This window comes from Microcebus murinus, chromosome 18 (genome assembly GCF_040939455.1).
Source record: "Microcebus murinus isolate Inina chromosome 18, M.murinus_Inina_mat1.0, whole genome shotgun sequence".
NCBI classification, from domain to species: Eukaryota; Metazoa; Chordata; class Mammalia; order Primates; family Cheirogaleidae; genus Microcebus; species Microcebus murinus.
Genome location: NC_134121.1, coordinates 23,062,025 through 23,083,881, shown reverse-complemented (window position 1 = coordinate 23,083,881; position 21,857 = coordinate 23,062,025). Strand labels below are relative to the sequence as shown.

The following is a 21,857-nucleotide window of genomic DNA, read 5'->3' as shown; positions in this document are numbered from 1 at the left end:
GCTGTCTTGATCTTTGAACAAAAGTGTTGACGGAGCCTGGATGTCCCTGCAGTGCAGGGTGGCTTAGAGAATATTCACAGACTGATTCACTCCTGCCCAGGGGAGAGTCGGAAACTCTGTGTTTAAACCAAAAAAAAAAAAAAATACCAGAAAGATGAATGTAGTTAATCTCTTCCTTGCCAGGGATGTTAAATGCTCTTTCCTGAGTAATCAGATGTTGCTCATAGGCAGATCTCGGAGTGTTAGCAGGATGAGGGACCTCAGGGATGCCCTGGGCCGACTGCCACATGTTGCGGCTGAGGACATGTCGTCTAGTCGTGCTAATAAATGATCCGCCCACCGTCCCCAGCAAGCTGGGCAGAACTGCAGCTAGAACCCAGGTCTCCGGCTCCATGCGTCTTTCCTGCCTTACCTCCGTGTGTGCTCTGAACGCCGTATCACATGGGGGGCTCCGCAGAAGGGAAGAGAGGTCGGCTGAGCCCAGGTCTGCTGCCCTTCCCCGTTCTTTCCTCTCTCCTGCCTTCCTTGCAGGCGGAGGAGCCGGAGGCCGGCAAGTCCGAGGCAGAAGACGACGAGGACGAGGTGGACGACCTGCCCAGCTCCCGCCGGCCCTGGCGCGGCCCCATCTCCCGCAAGGCCAGCCAGACCAGCGTGTACCTGCAGGAGTGGGACATCCCCTTTGAGCAGGTGGAGCTGGGCGAGCCCATCGGGCAGGGCCGCTGGGGCCGGGTGCACCGCGGCCGCTGGCACGGCGAGGTGGCCATCCGCCTGCTGGAGATGGACGGCCACAACCAGGACCACCTGAAGCTGTTCAAGAAGGAGGTGATGAACTACCGGCAGACGCGGCACGAGAACGTGGTGCTCTTCATGGGCGCCTGCATGAACCCGCCCCACCTGGCCATCATCACCAGGTAACCCGGCCCCTCCCCTGCGAGCCCCCTCCTCTGGGTGCGCGCCTGGAGAGCGGAAGCGTTCACACAGAGAGAACCGAGAATGGGTGGAACTTCCCACTCACGGAACCCCACCGACATTGAAACATAAAGATGATACCTTTCTACAGGTAGAGGAAATTCAAATGTCCCATAAAAGGTACAAAGCAAAATTCAGTCCCCTCCCTCCCCGCCGGCTGGGCGCTTCTCCCCAAAGCTGGGGACTGTAAACGGTTCCTTGACATTCCCTCCACTGATAGGAAGAAGTCTGCATGTGCTCATGTGTTTTTAAACTACGTATATATTCCTTGGTAAAAGCACACAGGAGAGATTACGCTGGTTTATACGTTGCTTTCTCCACTTAATTGTAGCTCTGAAGCCCGCTCTATTCTTCTCAGCACCTGCGGGTGTTCCCATCCCAGGTGAACCCGGTGGTGTGCTGGTAATGTTTAACAGCCCGCTTTGGGGCAATAAGGACTGAGGCCCTAATTTGTAGCCATCTGTCAATTTCATGGTCAGTTTCAAGATAACAACACGATGTCACTGAGAGTAGAGCAGAACTGGGAAGAGTCACACACGTGGGCCTGTGGTTCTCTCGCCGGTCATCTTGTAATTTATTTAAGCAGCCCTCTTGTGCTGGACACTGTCACAATGAGCATCCTCGTTTGTTTGTCTTGATGAGCTTCAGCGAGTATATTTGCAGGCTAGGCCAGAGCCTACATATGGAACATTTGGATTTCTAGTGCCCGTTTCTACTCCAGAAAGCATTCACCAGTTTACTCTTTCTCCATCCACATATACGGGAGTGTCCATTTCCCCAGAGCACCAGGGGGTGTGGAACTAAAACATGTTTGCCCAGGGCGTTTAAGAAATTATTGTTTGCTTTTATTTTATTTATTTATTTTCTGGACAGAGTCTCACTCTGTTGCCCAGGCTAGAGTGCTGTGGCGTCAGCCTAGCTCACAGCAACCTCAACCTCCTGGGCTCAAGCGATCCTCCTGCCTCAGCCTCCCGAGTAGCTGGGACTACAGGCATGCGCCACTGTGCCCGGCTGATTTTTTTCTATATATTTTGAGTTGGCCAGTTAATTTCTTTCTATTTTTAGTAGAGACGGGGTCTCGCTCTTATTCAGGCTAGTCTTGAACTCCTGAGCTCAAACGATCCGCCCATCTTGGCCTCCCAGAGTACTAGGATTACAGGCGTGAGCCACCGCGCCCGGCCTATTGTTTGCTTTTAAAATCAGGAAAAACAATATAAAGTCAGTAGAGAAATGTTGGAATATACATAGAAGTTTCGAGAAGAAACTAAAAATCACATTAATCCCATCGGCCAAAAGAACTCACATTAATATTCTGATGATGTTCCTATAGCTGAACTCTGTGCTTTAAAAATAAAAACAAAAAAAACCACAAAACTTTTTTCTACTCAAACTGTATCACCCAAGTAAAAATGAATTTCCATTTTCCTTATGTATCCGAGACATAAGTAACCACCCACCAGAACTCGTGAGCAGTGTGACATCACCAAGGTCACCACATGAAGGGGACACGATTCCAGCCTAAAGCACAGCACCGCGACGTCTTAGGAACCCTTGCGGTCATACAGCTTAGCCGCCCCCAGTGTCACCTGCCCGTCCGTCCACCTTCCCATCTCTCTCTGACTCACCCACCCAGTTCCACGGGAGATTTGAGTCTGGTAAAGACGATACACATAAGTAAACAGCAAAATATTCACAAATTTTTAAAGAACTTAATGTGTTTTTAGAATATGCTGAGGAAAAATGGAACCCAGATAAGTCATCACCAGTATTCCATACCCCTCGCCTGGTTCTCTAAATCTCTGAGGCTCCAAGAATCTTTTCCTTAAAAATAGTCGCTTCCTAAGACGGTGTAAGGCAGCCTGTCCCTGCAGCAGGGGAATGAGCCACACATCTGAGTCCTTCCTCGCTGCCTTTTAGGAGACGATGCAGGCAGGGACCCCAGAACGCAAGTGCCTGTCCCGGTAATACTCTGACACCCCTGCCATCTGCCCCCGCCCTCCTCGCACACCCCTGTATCATAGTAGAAGCCCCGTGATGAAAATACTCACAATAGCAACAACGAGAGTCTTGACAGTGGGCTCCAGGGCCTTGATAGTGTCTGGGTTTCAGCCCTGAAAGGCCAAGGTCTTCCCCGTCGGGATTCCAGTGGTGGCGATCGTGCCTTGAACCCGTCGAGGACGGCTGCTCCGCATTGTTGGCAGCTCCGACGAGCTGAGTCTGCTGTTGCAGGGCAGGGCAGGCCCTGGGCTCAGGGAACAGGGTGTGTGTGTGCATGCATGTCACTGTGGGTGTTTGTGCACGGGGCAGGCGACGCCCCAGCGGGAGTGAGCGTCAGGCTTGGTCAAGAAAGGATTCTTTGGCTCGCAGTCGAAGGGGGCGCAGAGAGTCCTTGGGGGTGGGCAGTCACAGTTCTCTCCATGGGCGCAGTTCACCCACGAGGGGTCGGGGCGGCTGCACTGGCCCCAGACCTCTGACCCCACCACCCTCGACAGCTTCTGCAAGGGGCGGACGTTGCACTCGTTTGTAAGGGACCCCAAGACGTCTCTGGACATCAACAAGACGCGACAGATCGCTCAGGAGATCATCAAGGTAAAGCAGCGTTCGGCTGCGGGAGGGTGGGTTTCTGCTGGTGCCGGAGCCCTCAGTCGTTCCCCTGCTCTGTGGCCATGTCAGGGGTCACTTTGTCCCTCCCTCTAGCTCAGGCTCCTCGATGGTGGGACCCTTCCCCCCCTTATCTCTGTCCCTGTCTCCTCCACTTGGAGCTGGGAGCTGTCCACTCCTTTAGCCTTGATGGAACGGAATTGGTTGGGGAACTCAGCAGGCTTTAAAGACGGTTTGAATCCTGGCGCACCAGCTCTGTGACCTCAGGCAGGTTGTTGAGCCTATCTGAGCTTCAGATTCCTCCCCTGTAAAATGGGGGTGCCGATATAGCCTCCCTTGTTGGATTGGCACGAGGATAAACGCAGTAATGCACGGAGAGAGTTTGGCACAGGGCCGGGCACTCGGCGAGGCCCTGCTAGGACCGAGGATGGGAGGAGCAGAGGGGCGCAACTTTCCTTCCAGGCCACACAAGGACCCACGTGTTTTGCCTGAAAGTTTTTTTCCATGTGGCTAAACTAAGGAATTAAACTTTTGAAAACCAAAGCCAGATCTAAGTGTTGGGCTCAACTGGGCAACTTTTTTCCTTTCTTTTATCATGTTTTAAAGTGATTAAATAAAAGTGAAAGAAAAGTGTATTTGATGCTTTATTTTTAGCAACAAACAGGCTCAAATGAAAACTAGAATGCTGGTGGATAGGGGTTCCTTTTTCTTTTTTTATTGAGTTGAGAAGCTTCTACTTATCAGCTGCCACCAAGCTTCTCCCCTTTTTATCTTCTTTCTTTTCTCCCGCCTGTCTTCTCCCTCCCTCCCTCGCTCATTCTGTCCATTGTGTGTGTGTGTCTTTAGAAAGGAAAAAATAAAAATCACAGTGATAGCCGGGCGCGGTGGCTCACGCCTGTAATCCTAGCACTCTGGGAGGCTGAGGCGGGCGGATTGCTCAAGGTCAGGAGTTCGAAACCAGCCTGAGCAAGAGCGAGACCCCGTCTCTACTATAAATACAAAGAAATTAATTGGCCAACTAATATATATAGAAAATTAGCCAGGCATGGTGGCGCATGTCTGTAGTCCCAGCTACTCGGGAGGCTGAGGCAGGAGGATTGCTTGAGCCCAAGAGTTTGAGGTTGCTGTGAGCTAGGCTGATGCCACGGCACTCACTCTAGCCTGGGCAACAAGCGAGACTCTGTCTCAAAAAAAAAAAAAAAAAAAAAAATCACAGTGATGTTTTTAGATAAACCAAGATTTCTGCATGACATTTCCGTGTGGCTAAATTGATGAATTAAGAATTAAACTATTGAAGACCAAAACCAAAATGTCACACTTTCGCCTTCACTTGTAGTCTGTGTGATTTCAGAGCGATCGGCGGGCCCTGCAGAATGTTACACAACTTCCTTTCCCCCAAAACCCTCCAGCTCTGCCCCCGTCTTGCCCACCCTGCCGCCCTCCCTCGAGCTCTTCCCTCTCCTTACTGTCAGCGCTCGGGGACTCTGGCTGGCTGCTGACCGGCTGAGTTAGGAAGCAGGAGGCTTCTGGAAGATACCAGGGCAGAGGACAAAAGTTACTAAAAGGTTTTGCAGCCGCAGAGCTGGAGGCTGCCTCTCTGCTGGCCTTTTTGGGTTTTGTCCTGATGAAAAACCATCCCTCTCCCCCTTTCTGCTGGGAACTTCTGAGCCACTCCCTTCGTGTCCTTGCCTCCAGTGCTTTCAGACTCAAAATGAACAGGGGAGGCCTGCCCTTTGGTTAGAGGATCAGCAGCTCTGGGGCTGCTGCGGAAACACTGTGAACTTCTGGGAGGGGAGGAGAATTTGTGTTCCAGAGTCAGCACTTTACCTCTTGTCTCTTTAAATGGGCCTTTCCATTTAACCTTACAAATAAGACTCAGAGAGGTACAGTGGCTTGGCCTCCTGGAGTCTTTGGCTCTGTTTGGCTACTGGGGAAGGCATGTGCCTTGGTTGGTTTGGAGAACAGGCAGATAGTTTAAAAGGATCATCTTGTATTCAGGCTGGAGTTTGAGGAAGGAGCAAGTTACCTTTTCTTGGCGCTCCCTGCCCCTGTCCCATGCAGGATAGCAGCTCTCGGACGACCCTGCACCCTCCCTTTTCTTTCAGAGGAGAATCTGCTTCTTTTTAAGTTCTTCTCTGATGCTCTCTGGCTGGGGCTGAGTTCTGTCTGGTTCCGCCTCACAGTGCAATCTATTTCCTAAATGTAGCTGGTTTTCCCTACATGTCACTTTTCCACCCCTTGCCCCAAGATGCCTTCATAGCCGGGAGGTGTCTCTGTAACACACAAAGCACCCTGAGTGTGGGGATTGGGGGGTGGATTTACATTTGCTTCTCCTGAGCTGGCAGGCACAGCCATTCCAGCGGTGGCATCTCACTCCCAGTCCCAAGGTTATCAGGGCACAGGGGAGGCCGTGGCTTGGTGTTTGAAGACAGCTTTGACCTTGGATGAGACCATGCCTGTGTCTGGTCACCCTCGTTCCATGCACCTGGCCTGTTGGTGTTTGGTCCAAATAGAGTGTCGGTTAGGAATCACCCACTGTTGCCCTTTCACTTGACAAGTGAGGAAACTGAGGCTCAGACATTGAGTGATGTGTCCAAGGCCACACTGGATTCGAATTTGAGCTGAGATGGAGCGCAAACCCCAGATTTCTGTCTTAGTCCAGGGCTCCTTCTGTCACAGTGCAGATACTGGGACTGCCCAAACTTAGGGACTCTTCTGGAAATGCCTCTCTGTCCCTCAGGAGAGCCCTTGCCCTGCCTGAGGGCAGAGACCAGCTGTGCAAATCCTGATAGAAACCCCAGCTCACTCAGGCTCTTAGTGACTTAACTCAGGTGGTATCACTGCTCTTTATATCATCCCCTCCCCCACCCCAGAGCCTTCCACCCCTCCCTCACCCTGTCCACACTGCACACCTTATCCAAGTTCTAGGTGGATGGGCCTCAGGTCAGATCTCAGCTCTGCTACTTAACTGCTCTGTGGCTTGGGGCAAGTGACTTTCCCTCTCTGAGCCTTGGTTTCTTCATCTGTCAGATGGGAACAATATACTGCATAGAATTATGAAGATCAAATGAGGGGTTTTAGGTAGCTCGGCCGGGGGTGGAAGCTCAGTCACCTGAACTCCCTGCTGACGTCAGGCTCACTCTTTTCCAGGGCATGGGCTACCTTCACGCCAAGGGCATTGTGCACAAAGATCTCAAATCTAAGAACGTCTTCTATGACAATGGCAAAGTGGTCATCACAGACTTCGGGCTGTTTGGGATCTCGGGCGTGGTCCGAGAAGGACGGTGAGTCGGCGTGGGTGTCTGGTGGGGTGGGGGAGCTGGGTGGCGATGGGTGGGCTTGGGGTCTGGCTGTGAGTGGCTGGGGTTGCTTTGGTCCTGCCCTTGTGGTTCTGGTCTGGAATCAGGTTTGGGTCACACTTAGATTCTCAGGCTAATCCCCGTGGAGGCTGGGTCCCCACACTCACATTTGCCCTGGCTATTCCCGGACTTGGGCAAGCAACCAGGATTCACGTCCCCGTGATGAGAAAGAGAGTCAAGTTTTGTTTTTGGGTTTTTTTTTTATTTTTTTTTTTGAGACAGAGTCTCGATTTGCTGCCCAGGCTAGAGTGAGTGCCATGGCGTCAGCCTAGCTCACAGCAACCTCAAACTCCTGGGCTCAAGCAATCCTCCTACCTCAGCCTCCCAAGTAGCTGGGACTACAGGCATGCACCACCATGCCCGGCTAATTTCTTCTATATATATTAGTTGGCCAATTAATTTCATTCTATTTATAGTAGAGACGGGGTCTCGCTCTTGCTCAGGCTGGTTTTGAACTCCTGACCTCGAGCAATCCGCCCGCCTCGGCCTCCCAGAGTGCTAGGATTACAGGCATGAGCCACCGCGCCCGGCGGAGGATCAAGTTTTATTTCCCCAAATCTTGAAGGGGTTGGTATGGGGAGAAAGGCTCCTCCCCAAGCATCGGGGGGGACCGTGGAAGGGAGACTGGCCCCCAGGCTGCAGAGCCCGCTCCAGGCAGGTTTGCAGGCTGCAGGTGGGTGTGGATTTCTGGTTGGCGATGTACCCCCTCCTAGCATAGAGATTCCACACTTTCAAGTGCAGCTCCCTGTCAGTGCCGTCCTGGCCTGCTTTCCTAGAAAAACCTGGTTATGATTCTTTTGTAACATTCTCCGAGAACACCGGTGCCTTTGCAAGTACAGGATCAACATGCTGGGTCCGGGTGCTTTCTCTGAGCTGTGCGTGCGCTGCTGGCCCCGGGGCACGCGTGTGCCAGGCAGGCCTCTTTGCTGCCTGCTGAAAGGCCCGTGTCCTTGTCCTGGCTTCTTGGCCTCCAGGAGGGAGAACCAGCTGAAGCTGTCACACGACTGGCTGTGCTACCTGGCCCCGGAGATCGTGCGCGAGATGACCCCCGGGAAGGACGAGGATCAGCTGCCGTTCTCCAAAGCCGCCGACGTCTACGCTTTTGGGTGAGCAGGCCCCTCGTGCTCCGAGGCCAAGTGTGGCCAAAAGAGAGGGCCCTGGTGGCCATCGGGGCAGGGAACCGGGTGTCCTGCCCGCCAGGCTCTGGTGCCCCCCAGAGAGCTGGGTGCCGACCAGTAGGAATAAACTGTGAGTCAGATACAGAATTCACAATTTCCTAGTAGCCATATAAAAGAGAAACAGGTGAAATTAGTTTCAATAGTATATTTTAGTTAATTCAATATATCTAAAATATTATTTGAGCATGTAATGAACATACAAAATTAATGAGATATTTTATGTTCTTTTTTCTTACTAAGTCTTCAAAATCTAGTGTGCGTTTCTCACCTCCAGCACACCTCAGTTTACCTGTCCCCACCTCAGTTGCTCAGTAGCCCCCTGTGGCGAGTGGCCCCCACATGGGACACTGCAGGACTGACGGGGATAGTCCCGTCCTAACAACCCGGGGAGGCTCCGCACCCGGCCACCCTGTGCTCTCTCTGGGTTTCCTTCCCACAGTGGCCTGGGCGCTGTCTCTTCCTCCCTTGCCTTTAGCTGTATCACTTCCTGAGCTCCGATGTGTGCCAGGCGCTGGGCTTGGCATTTCTGTTACTCTGGAGGTGTCGGCCCCACTGAGGTCAGGCAGTTGTACCCGGATCCCCCGGCTAGAAAGCGGCAGGACCTCTACCACCACGGCAGCAGGGCCCAGATTCTGCAGGACAGGGAGAAGCCTCCAGATGCCATCATGGCATCCCTGAAGCCTGGCAGGTGAGGAGCCAGGCCGGAGTAGGACCCTGGTCCTCTGGCTTGGCTCCTGGCTTTGGGTAGCAGGTTCTCTGGTCCCAGAGCCCTGGGGCATGAGCTGGCTGAGCCATCAGGAGCTCACGCTGTGGATGGGTCTCCGCAGGACTATCTGGTATGAGCTACAAGCAAGAGACTGGCCCTTTAAGAACCAAGCTGCAGAGGCCTTGATCTGGCAGATCGGCAGCGGGGAAGGAATGAAGCGCGTCCTGGCGTCCGTCAGCCTGGGGAAGGAAGTCAGCGTGAGTCACCACCTGCTCTGGGAGAGAGAGGGAAGCAGGGCCGAGGGTGGGGCTGGGCTCATGACACCGCTGCCCTTCACTGACCCCCCTGGCAAGCGGGACCAGAGGGGGCTCTGCTGCCTGGAGGTGTCATAATTAGCAATTAGCACAGTGCACACGACTGAAGACGGGGACCCATAGCGGAGAAAATAAAACCATCCATCTCACCCCACTGGTCACTTCTCTCATTTCCTTCCAGTCTTTTGTTTAAAAAAAGATAATGGTTTTCACTGATTTACGAGATGAAAAGAGAATAAACCCCTGTACATTATTTACGTGAAAGAAGATAATAAAAAATAATCGCTGCTCAAAACACAAATAGTAGGGTTATGCTGTGGTATCAGATCTTTCTCCATAATGTTTTTATTGACTGTTCAGGAACAGATCGAAGTTTCCACGGCAGACTCGTTTTCAAGATGCTGAATCTTAGTTATAGTGGCTGGCTTCTCGTTTCTGGATGGCTTCTGTGCATTTGTGAGTTTCCTTGTCCTGGCGCAGTGGAATGTGAAGAAACCCCAGGGCTTGACGTTTTCAGTGCGATCAGTGATAACCACGTGTGCACGAGTCACGTAGGATTCAGGCAGAACAGCTTTATGTTACTAGGTAACTCCAGTAGGTGTCTGGCCAGCATCACGGGACGTGCTCAGAGGGACCACCTCGCACCTGTGCAGGTTAAGATCTCAGTGGACCGTGAGCTGCTTGTTAAAGTCACTGGCAGCGTCGCTGTCTGTGAACCCCGGACAGGCACAGTGATGAATTCAGTCTCTCTACCCTCTCCGCCTCCAAAGTCACCGGCGTCTTGCTTCATGAGCTCTTCACTCTCCGTCACTCTGTCCCTTCCGCCGCGAGCTTAGGTCAGCTTTCCCCTCACTCATGTGTCGCTAAGGTTGATGCCACGTTTGCCTGGGTAAATCTTGCACGCTGGGTCTGCAGACTGAGGCTAAGCGGGAAGACAGCAGGCAGTGTGTGCGCTGTTACCTTAGACCATAAGTGCGTTGCCCGCTGGTCAGGCAGGTGCCTGGGGTGACATTTTCTTCTTTGTGGGTCCGTCTCTTCCACTTTGTTACTCAAAGGCCCGCAATTTTTTTTTTTTTTTTTTTTTTTTTTTTGAGACAGAGTCTCGATTTGTTGTCCAGGCTAGAGTGAGTGCCGTGGTGTCAGCCTAGCTCACAGCAACCTCAAACTCCTGGGCTCCAGTGATCCTTCTGCCTCAGCCTCCCGAGTAGCTGGGACTACAGGCATGCGCCACCATGCTCGGCTAATTTCTTATATATATATCAGTTGGCCAATTAATTTCTTTCTATTTATAGTAGAGACTGGGTCTCGCTCTTTCTCAGGCTGGTTTTGAACTCCTGACCTTGAGCAATCTGCCCGCCTCGGCCTCCCAAGAGCTAGGATTACAGGCGTGAGCCACAGCGCCCGGCCTAAGGCCCACAATTTTGATGGCTTCACATTTGGACTGTGGCTTTCAAAATTGTGCAGTGTTAGTTTTTCCCTGTAGTTTTTAACTGTCTTTTTTTTTCCTTGTTGAGAGAGGAAACAAGCACCTTTATCATATTCCTGAGGTCTTTTATTTTTTTTTATTTTTTATTTTTTTGAGACAGAGTCTTGCTTTGTTGCCCAGGCTAGAGTGAGTGCCGTGGCGTCCGCCTAGCTCACAGCAACCTCAAACTCCTGGGCTCAAACAATCCTGCTGCTTCAGCCTCCTGAGTAGCTGGGTCTACAGGCTTGTGCCACCATGCCCGGCTAATTTTTTCTATATGTATTAGTTGGCCAATTAATTTCTTTCTATTTATAGTAGAGACGGGGTCTCGCTCTCACTCAGGCTGGTTTTGAACTCCTGACCTTGAGCAATCCGCCCCCCTCGGCCTCCCAGAGTGCTAGGATTACTGGCGTGAGCCACCGTGCCCGGCCCCTGAGGTCTTTTAGCGCCTTCTTCGTTCTGTTTATGGAATGGAACTTGTGCCATTCTTTTAAGAGCCCTTTTCTGATTTCTCATCATTCGAATCTGTGGGCTTTTAGGTCTGCCTGCACGGCTGTTACCTTCTGTTTTCTGTTCGTTCCTTCCTGGGGCAGTTGCACTGTCCTTGTGTCTCATGTCTGCCCTTCTCTTTATTTGCACTCCAGCAACATGACAGAGAAACCTAAAGAAACTCTCTCCCAATGGATGAATGGGAGATAATCTTTGCGTGCCTAAAAAAATCTTATTTTGTCCACATAGCCGGAGTAGAATTTTAAGTTTGTGATAATTTTCCCTCAGAACACAAAGATTTTGCTCTGCTATCTGCTAAGTGTCCAGTGCATTGTTGAAAAATTCAGTTTTGGTCTGATTCACAACCTTTTGTAGACTCTTATTTCTTCTGGAAGCATCTAGGATTTTCTCTTTATCTTTGCTGTAGTGAAATTTTATATGTGTGAGTTTAGGGTTTTCTGCTTGTTTGCTTTTAGTGAAGTCCCTTTATTGGGCCTTTTCAGCTGAAGACTCCTGTTTGATTTGGAAATTTCTGGGAAATTTTCTTTTATTATGTCTACGATAATTTTCTGCCAAGTGGTTTGTTTTCTTTTGTGGAAATTCATGCTCAACAGAATCTAGTTCTTAGTGAGCCTCCGTGTATTTTACCTCCTTTCATATTTTCCATCCCTGTCTAAAATTGGGTTCACAATCTGAGGAATTTCCTCAGTTTTATCTTCTGGTACTTCTAATGTTGGTTCAGAAATTATATTTTCAATTTCAAGTACTTCCTTATTTGTTGGTTTCTTCTTTATTGTACTCTGGTCTTGTTTTATGGATAGAATAGCTTCTCTCTCTCTCTCTCTCTCTCTCTCTCTCTCTCTCTCACACACACACACACACACACACACACACACACACACACACACACACACACACACACACACACACACACACACACACACACACACACACTGTATCCTCCAAAGACGATATTTTGATCCGTATGTCTTTGGTCTCTGGTTTTCCTAATACGGCAGGCAACCCCATGGGGTCGCATTGTATTTAAGAAAAAAAAAAGCCCAAGTTGCTGAGTCTAGGTGGTGTGTGCCTTCTGCCGCATGTTCCATCGTTCCGTTCCGGCCCATCTCCTCACAGGCGGGTCCCCTGAATCGGAAGGCCGAGGGGTGCAAAGTGTACACGCGCAGATCCTGAGAGCAGGTGGCAAAATGCCACAGTGCAAAGGGCTTTCCTTGGGGGTGGGGGTGGGGCTGGCTGTTGGGACAGCTGTTTCTGCCGATTCTCAGCTGCTTCCCCTGTATTTAGTTGTCCTTGTCACTCCGGGCCTCCATTCTGGTGACACTGAGGCTCCCACCTCTGCAGCAGGCCCCGCATGTCTTCTGAGCATCTTGCTTTTTGCATTAACTTGTGGACATTGTGCCGTCCATTTTGCGTCATCTAAAAACCAACAACCCCATTTCTGACCTCTGTCCCACCACCAGTCTGCCAACATGGTTACTCTTATTTGGGGTAGGGGCTCATCTAAGAAGGAAGGAATGGAGGCAAACTCATGTACTTCGTCTTGAACTAGAAGCATGAGAGCTCTTCTGAAACAGTTGTTTCTCGGCTCTGCAGGTTGGCAGGGTGTTCAGAGGGCCGCCCGCCAGGGGGTGCTCGAGAGCATTGCAGGGGCCCGTTGTGGAGCACTCTGCTGTGCCGCCTTTTGTTTTCTTTTCCTCCCAGCCATCCTACACACCGCTAATGGCAGGTCTGTTTGCAGGAGATCCTGTCTGCCTGCTGGGCTTTTGACCTGCAGGAGAGACCCAGCTTCAGCCTGCTGATGGACATGCTGGAGAAGCTGCCCAAGCTGAACCGACGGCTCTCCCACCCCGGGCACTTCTGGAAGTCGGCTGAGTAAGTTCCCTTCAGTGTGCCAGAACCTGCCCGCCAGGCCTTACCTGGGGTCATGGAGGCACCTTCTGCTCTGTCTGCCCAAGATTTTGGGGAATGCACCAAGCTGATTAGCTAGAGGTGACTCATCCCTTTGCCCAAGTGACACCAAGAATTTCCATTTACCAAGTTTATTTTGGAGACTCGCTTTGACAGGCAGGCACCTCCAGTTCACATCTGTGAAAAACTGCACGTCGCTGTTATGAGACCAGCACTGACGCCAGGCCAGGACTAGGAGGCTCTGCCTAGGAAGGGGCAAGATGGGCCAGTTGGGAGTCAGAGTGACGTGGTACTGAGTGTCACCAACATAAGCAGAGTCCATATTGCTTACAGTGGCAGTGACTCAAACACAGAGCTCTTTAGCGCAAAAGGCCAGCCACCTGTTAGGGGACCACACATTGCGTGGGTTTACATGGTGCTTTGATGCTAGAGGCTCCCTCCTCTGTTTAATCGCACAGCCCTTTGCACCCCTTGGTGCTGCTGCTCTGGGCAGCTAAGGCCTCTGTCATTTCTCCTGCATTCTGTCTCTTCCCTTTTCTCCTTTGTTCCTCTGGCTGCCTCTGCCAGAACACTCAAAAGAGACCTCTACCTGCCTTGAATGCTTCGTGAGAACCCAGGGAAGTTCTTCCTCGTGCTGGGCCTCGCTCTCTGCAGCTTTAGAAAGCCGAGGTAGGGCAAGATGCAGGGTGGCCAGGTGGTGCATAGTTTCTGCAGACCAGGTGGGCAGTTCGAGGCCTTCACACCTGCGATCCTAGCACGGGAGCAGCCACAGGCGAAGCTTGCGCCAGGGAGCTGGCTGCATTCCAGTAGCCCTTGATTCTGGAAATCAGAGTTTCGAGGAACTTTTCCATGTCATAAAATACTCTTCTTTTGATTTTTTTCCTCCCCAACCATTTAGAAAGGTACAAACTATTCTTAGTCTTCGGATTGTACAGAAACAGGGGACGGGCCACACTTGACCCACAGGCTGGGCTCCTGGACGAGATGAACAGTTTTAAACTGTTTTAAGGTGAAGGACACTTTGTGAAAGTGAAGTCACCCTCAGAGCCCCAGTGTATAAAACAGTTGAAGTGGCACCATTCTTGATGGAAATAGGGGCCAGAGCCTGTCTGCCACCCCCTGCCCTGGTTGCCCCGGAGGCCCCAGTGCCTGCACACGTGTCCTGACCCTGAGGAGCTGCGTACCCAGCGGTCGCACCTGGTGCCCAGGTGTGTGATGGCAGCAGCGTTCCTTGTCCTAGAAAGGGCCAGGTAGGAAATAGCTTAGGCTTGCAGGTGATACAGTCTATTATGTGTCTTTTTTTTTTTTTTTTTTCCAAATATTTTTTTTTTTTTTTTTTTTTGAGACAGAGTCTCGCTTGTTGCCCAGGCTAGAGTGAGTGCCGTGGCGTCAGCCTAGCTCACAGCAACCTCAAACTCCTGGGCTCAAGCAATCCTCCTGCCTCAGCCTCCCGAGTAGCTGGGACTACAGGCACGCGCCATCATGCCCGGCTAATTTTATATATATATATTAGTTGGCCAATTAATTTCTTTCTATTTTTATAGTAGAGACAGGGTCTCGCTCAGGCTGGTTTTGAACTCCTGACCTTGAGCAGTCCGCCCGCCTCGGCCTCCCAGAGTGCTAGGATTACAAGCGTGAGCCACCACGCCCGGCCCCAAATATTTTTTAAAATGGTCAAAACCTTTCTCAGCTCGTGGCCAGATTTGGTTTGCACACACCTTGCCAGCCCCGGGGAGAGGCCCCGAGTGAGGCCCTCAAACAGAGGATGCGAGTCGGGGAAATCGCTGAGGAAACACCTCACGCCCTGCAGATTTGGGCCAGTTGCAGGGACGGTTGAGAGGAACACCAGTTCGGGGTTAGGGAACACCGTATCCTCTAATGCAATACTGGATTCAGTATTTTGCTCTTAGGACGGGTCAGAGTGCAAGTTACCCCATATTTAGGGGTGTGAGTTTTGCTCAGCCATTTGCTGCGTACCTGCTACACACCTGGGAGACACACATGGCCAAGACCAGGTGTCCACCAGCAAGGAAGTCACAGTCTAGTTGGGAATAAAGACAGACAGACGCACTATAGTGACACCTCCGTCTTGTCACCTTTATATTCCCAACTCCTAGCACAGTCCCAGGGACGTAACAGCTGGTCAGTAAATATTTAATGGGTATGTGAATGCATAAGCAAATGATGACAACAAGCTGAGTGCCATGGGAAAGCACAGAATGGCCTGTCCCCCACACGAGGGGCTTGAGAAAGGGCCTGCAGAAGGAGGTCATCAGAGCCAGGTTTTTTATTTTTTTTGAGACAGAGTCTCACTTTGTTGCCCAGGCTAGAGTGAGTGCCGTGGCATCAGCCTAGCTCACAGCAACCTCAAACTCCTGGGCTCAAGCGACATTCCTGCCTCAGCCTCCCGAGTAGCTGGGACTACAGGCATGTGCCACCATGCCTGGCTAATTTTTTCTATATATATATTAGTTGGCCAATTAATTTCTTTCTATTTATAGTAGAGACGGAGTCTTGCTCAGGCTGGTTTCGAACTCCTGACCTCGAGCAATCCACCCGCCTCGGCCTCCCAGAGTGCTAGGATTACAGGTGTGAGCCACCGCGCTCGGCCTCAGAGCCAGGTTTTGAACCGGAACTGTCCCCACAGAGAGCAGTTCAAGGAACGTGACCTGAAGCCAGGTTTTGAACCGGAACTGTCCCCACAGAGAGCAGTTCAAGGAACGTGACGTGAGGCGGCAGGGCTGAGCTCTGGGCTGGTCCTGTCAGACCTCGGGCAACTCCATTAACGACCTGGGCCCTGAGTTTCTCATCCATGAAAGGGAAGGCTGCACAGGGTGGGCTCTGCATTCAGGGGATGATTCCATATACCCCTAAAACCAGACCAGCCCCACCTTCTCATGTCATGGCTGGGAAACTGAGTCACAAATGGGGGAAGGGAAAGCACGCCAGCCTACCTGAACCAGTCTGTGTCCAAGCTTCCTGGTCACAATGTTTACTTTCTCTTTTCTTTCCCATTGTCTTGTTACTCTTTTTTTTTTTATTTCCGGGGGGGTGGCGGATGCGCTGTCCTGTCCTGTCATCTCCCCCTTTCCCACCACGCTGACTCCTTCGCCTGTCTGCGGGGGCCGGCACGACCACCTGCGGGGGCTGGACTGCTCTTTTCCCACACCTGGCGCCATGGTCGCGGGGCACTTCCAGCCGCTGGAGGAGCCGCTACTACGGGAAAGGACGCTACGGCCACCCCGACTTTAAGAACTCCTGTCCGGTTCTGGAGGAATAGTGTGTCTCCTGTCACTCCCCTCACTCTCGCCCTGTTTGCGGTTGTCCCCTTGCGCACCCTGCTTCCCGTGTGCCTGCATCCCAACTTCCCATCTTCGTGTGATTTATTCCCTGAAACCAAGTGGCGTTCTTGCAGCTCACACGGCCACCAGCAAGGGCCACACAGGCTCGTGTCTCCCTCCATGGGCGAGAGAAGGCAGGGCGAGAACTCAGATCGTTGATTTCAGTCCCCAGGGTGGCCGCTGGCCAGAACCCAAAAGAAGGGACTCCAATGAGCAAAAATGCTCCCAGAAGTAAATTCTGATAGTTGCGGGCTGAGCGCCGTGGGCCTGGGAGCCGGCCTCTCTATGAGCATCCTGTGATGGGGCCTGCGGGCTCTTGGAGAAGCGCCTTTGTGCCCGGGCTCTCTTCCAAGCTCACCGTGCCGCCCCGCCTGGGGAATGGAGGTGGGGAATGTCCCGTCTCTCTGCAGGGACAGCAGGTCCCTGCCCAGCCGCTCTGGCCAGGCCTCCAGCTCCCCCAGGTGCACGGCTGGGCTCCGGCTCTGACGCTGCTCTCCCTTCTCTCCCCCTGTAGGTTGTAGGCCCTGCCGCTTTGTGCCCAGCGGGGCCTTCCTCCCTCCTAACCGGCAGCTCGGCACCGTGACTTCTGCTAAAACGCAAACTGAGATACGGGCACTAACCCGGGGGACGCGAGCTCTGCTGCTCCAGTCTGCTCGCCCGAGACTTCCTTTGCTTTGTCTGTTTTCACAAACGGCCCTCCCCCCTCTCTGCGTGACCTGCGTGTGGCCGAGTGGCTGTTCTCGGAGGATCCTACTAACTGAGCTCCCTCCAAGGCGGTCCGAGCAGCTTCTAACCACCTTCCTGGACGTGACTTGTATTTCCGTCTCGTGCTCCATCCGAGGGCTGGTCTTGTTTCCGTTCGGGTGGCCCTGTCTCGCTGCTAACACCTCCGTGAGAGCCGTCCCGCCCGCCTGGCACACCAGGCTCGCGGGGAGGGGTTCTGCTTGGCGTCTAACCCGCGGGGGTCTTGCCCAGCACGGAGTGGAGTGGTTTCAGAGCTGCCCAGAGGCCAGCACCCCGGTCACAGACCCTCTTCCCGGTCCCTCTCAGTCCCCTCCGGAGATGGGGGCAGGAGGCACGGAAAGTTCAGTTGCCGTGATGACACCAGCTTGGGAGGGTTGTGTCGGCGGCGGCAGGCTCCGGAACGCTGTCCTAGAGCAGCGGGATGCCTGTCTCCAGACAAGTTCGCTGATGAAAACAAAGCTGCTGCCCCCACGCCCCGCCCTGGCAAAGTGACTCCCTTTACACGTGCCCAGTGCTCCGCAGGCCGGCGTTCATCAGGAGTGTGGCCGGTGGGCCACCCGCGACAGAGCCACCACACTGTTTGCTAAACGCAGAGTCCCGCCCACCCTCCCCGGCGTCACCTGCCGGGGCCAGATCTCTGCACTCAAGCTCTGGGAATCTGCATTTCACCCCGCTTCCCGGGTGGCCCCGGTGCACCCCAGCACTTGAGTCGATTTCTAAAAGGAGCGTGGGCCGTCACTCCTGGCCCTGGGAGTCAGGTTTTAATGCTCGCCCAGTTCCCGGGCTGCAAACGAGAAAACGATTCGGATAAGCCCACGCCGAGTGCTGGGAGCTCGGGAGTCAGACGAGCTGCCGTCGCCGGCCAGGGCCAGCTCTGCCGAGGCTGTTGCCAAACAATTGGTCTCACTTGCCGGTATGCGGGCGGGGGCCTCTGCTGAGCTTCTGGAACTAGCCCATTTCGTACGTGACTAGTGTGACCCTAATTCTGATCAGGACCAGCAGAGCTGTGACCCTTGTTTTTGTTCCTCTTTGCAGCATTAACAGCAAAGTCGTGCCCCGGTTTGAAAGGTTTGGCTTGGGCGTCCTGGAGTCCAGTAATCCAAAGATGTAGCCCGCCGTGCAGTTTTTCTGCTGCCTGTTTATTTCTTTTTCAAATGTGTTTCCAAAACACCCAAACGACCACCACGACAAAAAACACACTCCGCCCGCCCGGCACTCTGCAAACGGGAGCACGGGGACGGAGCTGCACCTGCTGCGTCTTGAAACGACACCGCCAACCACCAAACCCGTCCCGGCCGACAGCGGATGTTTACATGTGTGTTTCTGCTTGGTGAACTTGATGTTTTACAGTAGTAATAATGAGAACAGCCTGTGTGTAGGTGCACTGGCACCGATGGCCAGGACGGCGGGAGTGGCCGTCCCCTCTGGAGGACCCGACAGGCAGTGACGGGCCCACGCTGGGCAGAAGGAAGAAAAGCATCGTGACTGTGGCTGCTCTCGGGTGGGGCAAGGGGCCCATGAGGTCTGGGCCGGCCCCTGCTTTCCCCACCAGTGGGGAATCTCCCTCTGTAGGGTCCTCTCCTCGTCCTATCACAGGGACACTGTCCCTCCCTCATCTTGCAGAGGAAACCCTGGCAGGGAACCAACCTGAATTACAGGGCTCCGGAGCTCCCAGAGAGCTTGGACCTCAAGCCCTGTACTCCAGGCTGTTCCTGCTGGAAAAGTAGAGACGGAATTCAAATGACATCTGGGCTCATCCAGCGGTTCCCAGCCAGGGCTTCTGCCGCAAGGCGAGGAAACATCCACGTGCCTGTACAGATGTCTCTTTTTTAAAGGCAGGCACTGATGGGATGGACCTGAGGTCCCCGGCTTTTGGACACATCCTGGTCCCTGACTGACATTTGACCGTAGGGCTGAGGGCCAGCCCAGCAGCTATGGGGACCATGAGAGCTCGGTGGGTGGGAACTAGGAAGATGAGGGAGGGCAGGGGAGTGGGCAGCAGCAGGTACCTAACCCCCTTCCTGGCTGCAGGGTGACCCTGGCACTTTAGAAACCCATCATCAGTCATGCCAGAAGGTTCCGGAACTACCCACCTCTTCCACTTCCACTTCTCCAGTCCTATTGAAACCCCTTAGCCCGTTCCTGACTCCTCTGTGCGTGCTTTGAGCTCAGACGGGGGCAGGTGGCCTGCGTCCACGCCTTTCGTTTGGACCCACCCAGCAAGCCCCATCCGCAGAGCTTTCCCCAGCACCGCCAGGCGTCTGCGTGAGTCCCTTTGAGCCAGAGGAGGGGCTGCATTTGGGAAAGTCTTTGACCTGAGAGCGCCACACCTGTCTTCGTTAGAAACTGTCACCCACAGAGAAAAGTTCCAAATGGCAAAGAAGCCCTTAAGTGGAGGTTAGGTTACACTGGGCTCCAAGACAGAAGGGGAGGGGGGTGAAGGGTGGAGATGTGATTGGATTCAGGCCCAGGACCTGCGGCCCTGCTCTGAGCTCAGATTGGGAGCCGGGGAGGCCTGTGGCTCCCCCGTCCCTCTCAGTTAGGCCCACCTAGCAGAGCCCCCGACTTCCAGAGCCTTTCCTAGCCCTGGAGTGTGGTCTAAACACCGGATGACACGGGCCACTCTGCTCTTCCCTCTCTTCAAGCCGAGTGCTCCTTGGGCAGCCCCTCCTGGGGGGGGGGGGCGCAGCAGTGCAGGCGTGCCCTGGGACGTTAGCATCCTGGCCCTTTCCGCTCAGGGTGTGGGGAGGAAGGAGGACTTGCAAGCCACTTGGGTTCAGCTCTGTTTGGGGCTTTTCTGTGTGTGGTGGGACTGTTCATTTCACCCCATCATCCCTTTGGCCTACCATATGGCTGCACCTTCCCAGAGATCGCAGTGTGTGTGTCTCCAGTATGTCACCTTTCCACTGTGACGTTGGCCCTTGCCCAGGCGAGAGCAGGCCCAGTGCACGTGCTGGTGAGCCCCCGGGTTGGGCAGCAGCTGAAATGAGTCAGGCTCAGCTCCTCCCTGACCCCAGGCCACAGTGGGCACCGCAGCCCACAGAAAGTCTGGGTTTTGCTTTCTCTTGTGAGTGTCATAGTTCTAGAAGCCCTCATGGAACACCTATGGTGTACCTGGTGCTGTGCAAGTGCTGGGGACCTAGAGGTAGGAGCAGGCACCGTCCTCACCCTTAAGGAACCGACGATCCGATGGGGGCCTGTGATCTGCCAGGAACCCAGAAGCCACTTGGCCGCAAGGGTGGAGCTGAGGACCTGAGGGACACCCTCTTCCCTCCTCTCCAAGGCCCTGGGCAGACTGTCAGCCTGCTGCCTCTGCACTGCCTGTCATTTAAGAACCCCACCACGATGGTCCCCTTCTCCCTTTTTTATTTAAGTGACTGTGAATGGCAGTTAGGAAGATGCGCGTGCCCTTCTGTGTGCCCTGTCCGTCTGCCTTGGAAACACACGAAGGACGACAGATACTGTGAATTCAGCCCTCACGGCGACTGTGAAGGGGACGGAGAAGGGTGGGAGGGCTTGGCGACAGCTCTCGGGGGCCGTGGAAGTCCCCACTGGGGTCTGAGCGTGGAGCTCGAGCTTTGATCCTTCGCGGCGCCCCAGGTGCCCAGCCTCCCCTCCGAAGCCCTGCTGCCTTTAACCACCAGAGCCGCAGCCCGCTGGGCTCGTGTCCAGCTCGACGTTGTGAGCCACAGCTAGCTCTGGGTTCGTTGTGAGCGCGTGTAGCAAAGTCGATCTCTCCACGGCACCAAATCAAAATGCCCTCTGTCATCTCCTGGCATTTCTTCTTGTCACAGAGAGGAATGGCAAGCCCTGTAAGCCTCTGTTGTTCGTGTTGGTTTGGAGCGGGGAGAGGGCGGAGACGAACGTGAAGCCAGCTGGGAAGTCTGTGCTGTGCTGTGACGTCAGCCGGGATTCATCAGTGTGTGCGGACCCAGTGTCTGCTGTGGCCACAGGGCACACACTTGCTCTTTTTGAATGTGATGTAAAATTTGTACAGTAAAAGTTTTTATATTTTCTATCAACTGCATTTGTCTTCCAGAAATGCTATTAATTTAAATTAAAATGGTTAGTATTAACAAATGTGCTGTATCGGGGTTGTTTTTTTTTTTGCCACTAGCAAGAATAATGGCCTCTGTGCTGAGCCGGGCCGGGTGTCTGGAGTTTGTGAATAAAGTTATGCCAAGGTGTCCCGGGGCTTGTGTTTGCTTTGGTGGGTTGCAGGAGAGTGTTGGGGACCACTTGCATGGATGACATAGGAGGACAGGAATGGACGGGTCAGGGGGTGTTTGAACCCCCTGTAGGGGTTAAGGAGCTCCTTCCAAAGGAAGAGGGAAGTTATACTTGGATGTCAGAAGCCAGTATTTCTGAACAGATGGAGGAATCGAGAAGGAACGGTGTCGGAAGTCCATGGTGCACAGAGGAAGATTACCCAGCACCCAACAGTAACAAAGCCCATGAGCAGACCCAGACCCAGTCAGTACCTCCCTTGGCTGGAGGTGCCTTTGAGGTGGGACAGTGTCCATCTAAATCTAATTTCTAGGAGCCTCTTGTTACCAGTTACATATACAGAGGTGGTGCTTGCTTTGGAGGTTGGGGTAAGCAGAATAGGTGGAGGAAGAGGACATTTGTGGGACCCCCTGCTGGGAGCCAGGGGGTGTTTTCTAGACCTTACCTCTCATATCAGTGCTATCAGGTAGGAATCTTGACGTTTCAGCTGAAGAAACAGGTTCTGAGAGCTTAAGGTGTTCATCCAAGATCACAG

At 53.2% G+C, this 21,857-nt stretch overlaps 1 protein-coding gene across 3 annotated transcripts in view; it reads left to right on the top strand.

Moving 5' to 3' along the window:
• The window catches only part of KSR1 (kinase suppressor of ras 1), a 154,671-nt gene extending 133,496 nt beyond the window's left edge, over nt 1-21,175 (top strand). For 2 of the 3 annotated variants that reach the window (XM_012781603.3, XM_012781604.3), the window contains 7 exons: nt 532-911; nt 3,462-3,558; nt 6,721-6,854; nt 7,904-8,035; nt 8,935-9,070; nt 12,841-12,974; nt 18,131-21,175. In XM_012781603.3, coding sequence (XP_012637057.2) covers nt 532-911; nt 3,462-3,558; nt 6,721-6,854; nt 7,904-8,035; nt 8,935-9,070; nt 12,841-12,974; nt 18,131-18,206 — 1,089 coding nt within the window. In that variant the 3' untranslated portion in view covers nt 18,207-21,175. Of the gene's footprint in view, nt 1-531; nt 912-3,461; nt 3,559-6,720; nt 6,855-7,903; nt 8,036-8,934; nt 9,071-12,840; nt 12,975-16,208; nt 16,290-18,130 lie in introns of all 3 variants that reach the window. The other variant, XM_012781601.3, reaches the window with a different exon arrangement.
• Nucleotides 21,176-21,857: the final 682 nt, after the last annotated feature.